Here is a 6,299-nt window from a genome sequence, read left to right as displayed (position 1 = left end):
ACAGGCTGTGCTGGCTCACAGAAAGAGTGGGTCATCAACATTATCAGGCAGCTGGTGTTCATAGCAAGCCTCACCAGACAGCTTCAGTCCATATCGGATGTACAGGATGGAGTTAAGGCTCTGCAAGGACATCTGATTTGTAAGTTTGCTTTTTACCACACTCATCTGGGCCAAGAGTAGAGGAAACTGCCTTATCTTCTGCAGCTGGAATTTAAAACAAGTATTTGAACTCGGATACGGCCTGCAGATTAGACTGGGTTTGTTTGGTTTTTCTTTTTCGTGCTTTTCCCACTTTTCTAGCTTGTTGTGCCCTTTTTCTTTCAGGATCTGCAGTTTCCTCCCTGTCCAGTAGAGGCCTCTCTCAGAGAAAGAACAGCTTGGGGATGCAGATGATGACGATTGGAGATCAGACACACCGCCCCCACCTCTCCTTATCCATGCTTAGGTCAGAAGTGGAATGCTCTTTTGCTGTTTGTTAGTTACGGATGGAGTAACACTAACTAAGGAAATACACACAACACAGTGATTGTGAATAAGTCACTCCAAGTGTGAAAAGGTGATAGTCAGAGTGAGACTACACATGAATTATTCAGGAAATGCACACTCAGTGAGAGAATAACTATAATTCAGTGTCACTAGGGGATATAACTTGAAGATGATGTGTCTTCATTTCTGATTCATTTTGAACAGTGATGAATGTGGAAGTAAATGAGCGCGAGCTGATCAAAACGGGCGAGCTGTTTTTACATATTTCTGCAGCCTGGATGCCGTGGGCTTTGTCCAGGAGTAAAAGATGACATCGCCCATTTCGGATCTTATATATAGTTATACCTTGGTGTTTTGTAGCATCACCTGACAAACTTTTACTTTCCTGATGTTTAGACTTTCTGATCCCTCCACAGACTCTGCTTTGTCTTTCTACAAAGAGTTGACGACATTAAATACAGATGTTTTAACAGTGCTTGAATGTTTTATTTTGTTTACTCTAGCCTCCAACTCAAACTTTGGTTGCTCCTATGCCCACGTCACTTCCTCCACCAATCAGAATGAGGGTCCGGGTTCAGGAAGACGTCTTCCTGATCCCAGTTCCACAAAGGTCGGTGAAAAGTTTTAAGTTTGAGCAGTACATAAAAATAAATCCCAATCTGATTGGTATAGTGTTTTTTTGTTGTTGTTGTTGTTGTTGTTGTTGTTTTTAATTTCTGTTTAATCGCCGGTCATTGCTCTGCATCCCAGTGAGGCCAACTCCTGCTCTGTGTCGTGGCTGTGTGAGCAGGCAGCTCAGCGTTACTACCAGAAATGTGGCCTCCTGCCTCGTCTCTCTCTGCAGAAAGAAGGCGCTCTGCTCTCCCCGCAGGACCAGCTACTGGCCGTCCTGCACACAAATGAAGAGGTGAGGTGACACTGAGGAGAGCCAGAAGTGACCATACTTGGACCACAGACAATTTAAAAGATGCTGAAGACTACCATGATTGGTTGATGAAGTCTGATCACGAGTGTTTAAGACAAATGTTGTCACCGTTGCTATCTTGGATTTAAAAAAAACAAAACAACCCACAGTGACAAGAGGACGGCTATGACTGTGAAACAGCTTGCATGTCAGCCAGTGAGCATACTCCTTTTCTTAGGCAAAGTATGGCCCAAATTCATAAAATAGACTTTCTCATAGACACAGAGGTCTTTTCATTAAATCACTGATAGAAGGAATGGAGGTTCTAGGTCCTTCCACAATGACTTCATCTTTCTTACCCAGATGAGGCGTGCAGGTTTTAGACTGTATGATTCTGGTAAGAAGGTGAAGGGCTGATTATGTTAACAAGCTGCCTGAGAAACTACAATCTGAGAAACTGTAAAGATTAGAACCATTTCTATTACCAGACTGGATGCTGACTTGCTTTTGGAGCCAGCTTCCAGAAGACACTGAAGGAATCACAGTTTTTGGGATTGAATCCTTGGCTTCACTTTCCCGCACCAGTGCAGGATAACTGATGGGTTTGTGTTGTGGGTTCTGGCTGACGTTTGCTCGTGGGGATCTCCCTCCTCTCGCTGAGCGATACAAGAAGGCCTGTCAAAGTCTAGCAGTGGGTGAGCAACACAGAGGAAATGCATTATAAAACGGACACATGTGCATTCTTGTATTCTGTTATGAAGTACCATCTCTTTCTACCTGTAGATGAGAACAAGCGTGTCTCCCGGCTATGTGAGGTTCGGGACCGGGGTTCCTCCGTGTCAGGACTCCAAATGTCTCGGTTTGGCCGCCTCTTCCCTCAGCCCGCTCCTCCGTGCCCTAAAACTTCAGGCCAGCCTCACGGAGCTGCGAATTTCTGGAAACCGTATGTCTGACGACCTTCTCCCTGAGCTGATTGCCACAACGCTCACCATGCCTCGTCTGCAGCTGCTGGACATTTCTGCCAACTGCATTACAGGGGACGGCCTGGAGAAGGCTGTAAATGCTTTAAAGGGACAGAGTGCACCTGCATTCCCGGTAAGGGCCTCAGCTAGCCAATAGTGGCAGCTCCAGGTTTACCATCTAACCTGTATTTAAGTACCTCTGGTCTTAATAACTACCTTAGATCTTAATAACAAGCTAACCTGATTCATATCAATGATATCTGTCAGAGAGAATTGGCTCTCGTGATCATTTGCTTTTTCTGCTCGTTTCCACTCAAAGTGCCTGGAGGAGCTGGACCTCAGTATGAACCCACTGGGGGACGGCGTGTCTGAGTCTCTGTCCTGTCTGCTGTCCTGCTGCCCTGTGCTAGCCAAGCGGTCTCTGCAGGTCTCACTGCTCATTTCCTTCAGCAGCATCGACTGCTGCTAGCCAGCGCGCTCACAGGTGACTCTCTAACAAGCAGCTGACTGAAGCCTTAAGCTTCACTGAACTCCCACCCATAAGCAAAACTGCAACTAACTTTACATCTTCTGAACGTTCAGGCACAGGCCATTTGAAAGCAGTGTGCCTGTCCCTCAATCCCCTGGGCTCCACCGGCTTTGAGCTGGTGTTAAAGACTCTGCCCCTCCACTGCCTCCCACACGTGGACCTGTCAGCTGTCTGCAGAGGGCCTGCTGATTACCCGGCACTGGAACACCTCGCCAAAGTCCTGTCACAGGTGTGCACGCAAAAATCATGCAATGTCATTTATTGTCGAAAGATATAATTGTGCAATCAGGTTAAGACTTTTGTGTTTTTGCAGGACGAGTGCTCTCTGACCCACCTCAGCCTGGCTGCAAATGGGCTGACAGACAGCAGTGTAGCTACCTTGGCGAGGTGTGTGTGTGTGTGTGTGTGAGGGCGTCATTTCTACGGCTCAGTTATTACTCATGTTAGTGGGGCTTTGCCTTTGTTTAAATTGTCACTCTTTACTGGCCTGTTGGACTTTTTCTTATTATTTCACAGGTGCCTCTCGTCGTGTCCCACACTGGTGAGTCTGAATCTGTCAGGAAATCCGTCTGTTACATCAGTGGGACTTCACAACATCCTGGCGTCTGTCAGAGAGGCCCGTCGACCACTGACACTTCTAAACCTCGAAGGTATGTCTGAACTTGGAGATACTCCATGGAGTTCCTTATTTTTTCTAAAGCTATTCTTAGATTCACCGTTTCACAATTTGGATTTCTTTGATGTTTTTATCACCTGTGCAAAGTTGTACTTGGCAACAGTTTCTTTCTTGCTATCAGTGCGTTTCCTTTTGACGCATTTCTAAGTTTGAACATTTAGTATGTATGCACAGAGGTGTTACATGATGATTACACACACAGACATTACAATATAGAAGTGTGGTTTAAAGATTTAAAAAAAAAGATTAGCTGTGAATTAATTTTCCATTTTATGGAGCAGAAAACATTGCTGAACGCTAGCTAACAGGCTACATTTGGATGTCAAATATTTATAGGGGGGAAAATGGAAATTATGGATATGAAATAAAATGATTCTTTGTTGCTTAACCTGCATGTTGTCAGGTCTCTGGCCCCTGGGAGAGTCAAGACCTGGACAGTTTGTCAGAGCTGGTCCAGGATATCCGTCTTTGCTCTCAGACCCTCAACAAGCTGGACCGACAGACCTTGAAGCAGAGCTGGGACAGGACTCAGTCACACGGACACTTTCTCGACCGAAACTCCAAGTGCCTCCTCTCTGCCACCTCTACTTGAGGGTGGCAGGTGTGTTCATAATAAATAATTAATAATGAATTATTAATTTCCTAATAATTCATAATAAAAGTGGTCATTTTTATAAACATTTTGTTTAATGAGGCTACACCAAAAAGAAACAAGATAAAAACAAAATAAAGTGACATGGCGTCCACCGACAGTCTGTGGATAGCTTGTGTTTTATGCATTTTTGTCTGCCTTATTTATACATGTAAAGCTCTGTATCTGTATAAAGAGTTTGTGTTAGTGTGTGAGAGGTTTTGTGTCACAATGGTCCTGTTTTGTAGGATTTGATTTAAAAAAACAAACATAATTAAAGTAACCAACGATGCTATACGTTGACATCGTTCTTTCACTGTAAGACAAAGCAGGCTATGGTGAATAATCACAGCGATTTTCAGCTCTGAAGAAATCTATCTAGGAGCTATGACAGTGTAAAGACACCCTGCAATTTTAAATGTGTGGCGACATTTGAATGAGGCGCGTACCAGTAGAGGGAGCCAACGCACCACGAATGGTACACAGCCACAGATGCGCTTTGTGCAATGTATTTGTGACATGCAGGAGTGTCCGCAAAGAAATGTGGATAAGTTGTAAATCAAAAGCTAAAGAGCTCATTCTTGCACTGTTTTGATCAGAACACACGTGGGAATGTTCAAGTGTTGAGAATTTGTAATTATAAAGTGAATTAGGGAACGATATTAGATACTGCCACTGGCTAGATTTCAACCTGGGTCTCTCGCTCCCAAAGCGCGTTCTCTACGCCGCGGCCTGCCCTATAATATATTTCAAGCGTTTACCACAACTGAGAGGTGAAAACTGCCGTTTCTTCGTCTTACAAAATGTTCTGTAACTCCAAAAGTACATGGACTGTCGACATCATTCTTTCACTGTAACAATCAGCAGGCTTTAATAAAAAAGGAAAAAAAAATCAAGGCGGTTTTCAGGTCTCTAAAGAAAAATACATCTAGGAGATATGAGGAGTTGAAAACGCCTCTGTTACAGAATTTCAGCTGTCATTTTCATTCAAGTCTCCATAGACTTTGAATGTGGACATTTTTTAACTGTGTTGCTTCAAGGCCATTTGCGAGAAAACGGCAACTCCTACAATAATGACAGTGCCATTTTGTGAAAGGCAAGAAAAATACCTACATTTTGATGTATAATTTGTGTTAATGAAGGCAAAATTGAGCGTTTGTTCGGACATGAAGAAGAGATTGAGAAAGCGACAATGCATGGTGTGTTTGGCGTCCATAGCAACCATAACAACCAATATTGATTGATGGAAGAGATTTTGAGACAGGGGTAAAAAAAAAGGCAGAGAGAGCCCATTCTGTAGGCTCGCCTGTAGGCTTCTAGCAAGCGTAGCAAGTGAATTTCAGAGCCAGGGATTTTTTTTTTTTTTTTTTTTTTTTTTTGTGTCCCCAACATATGGTCCGCATGGGATTCGAACCACTGCCCTCTGTCCTCAATCTCTGCCATAGGGCCTGTCACGTTCCCATGAGCCACTCGGCGGCCCGGAATGACAGGGCAAAAGTGCTATATTTAAAGTGCACACCTGCGCAGCCGCACCCCAATTTTCGGCTCTTTTTCATTAGCTGGACACCAGGCCTTATCTAGTCAGCCGTTCCAACCACATCCCTGCCAATGTGTGCCTACGTCAAGCCGCATACAAGTGTAACGCTCACAATTTTCTGCTATCACTCTAAGGCAACTTAAGTGTTAGTGACGTCACACCTATGCGCCACTGCCCTCTGTGGAGAATGGGAGAAATGTGCTTGCACCTCAACCTATGGACTCAGACGGACATTCAATCATCATCTTCCTCACTCAAGGTAACCTTATGGCTTGTAGGAACACTGCACGTGTATGATAAGACTGTAGCCGTTCAACCGGCCCTCGTAAGGTTGCTGAAGACAGTGAACACCGTGGAATTCTCAGTATCACTGTGGCCCTGGGTTTTTCCACTGTCCTGCTAAGTGCTTATGTAATTGTAACCAACATAGGAGAGAGACTTAACATCGTGGAAGAGACATAAAGTGAGTAAAAACGATCTAAATGCATTTAGAATATATTTAGAACTACAAATTACACTTTTCTTAGCAATTATTGTTTTTTATGTCAAGCTTCAAGCTAGCTTCTTTATTGGG

General features: G+C 44.0%; 1 protein-coding gene across 1 annotated transcript; it reads left to right on the top strand.

Annotated features, from left to right (window-relative positions):
* Positions 1–1,016: 1,016 nt before the first annotated feature.
* Positions 1,017–4,483, top strand: LOC145423005 (tonsoku-like protein). Its single transcript, XM_080295048.1, has 8 exons — positions 1,017–1,096; positions 1,237–1,393; positions 2,174–2,485; positions 2,672–2,779; positions 2,844–3,110; positions 3,195–3,268; positions 3,398–3,531; positions 3,961–4,483. Exons 1-8 carry the CDS (start codon positions 1,017–1,019, stop codon positions 4,179–4,181), a joined length of 1,353 nt encoding a protein of 450 aa, XP_080151174.1. The 3' UTR covers positions 4,182–4,483.
* The last annotated feature ends 1,816 nt before the right edge of the window (positions 4,484–6,299 follow it).

This window comes from Astatotilapia calliptera, chromosome 20 (assembly GCF_964374335.1).
Source record: "Astatotilapia calliptera chromosome 20, fAstCal68.1, whole genome shotgun sequence".
Taxonomy (NCBI): domain Eukaryota; kingdom Metazoa; phylum Chordata; class Actinopteri; order Cichliformes; family Cichlidae; genus Astatotilapia; species Astatotilapia calliptera.
The sequence above is the reverse complement of the archived record's forward strand: the minus strand, read 5'-3'. Positions and strand labels throughout refer to the sequence as shown.

Bases quoted from the DNA above. Each gene is read 5' to 3' on its own strand.
- LOC145423005 (XM_080295048.1), top strand. From the start codon at position 1,017: ATGCCCACGTCACTTCCTCCACCAATCAGAATGAGGGTCCGGGTTCAG. The intron at 1,394-2,173 runs GTGAGGTGACAC...TTCTACCTGTAG, and splicing joins TCCTGCACACAAATGAAGAG to ATGAGAACAAGCGTGTCTCC. The intron at 3,532-3,960 runs GTATGTCTGAAC...GCATGTTGTCAG, and splicing joins GACACTTCTAAACCTCGAAG to GTCTCTGGCCCCTGGGAGAG.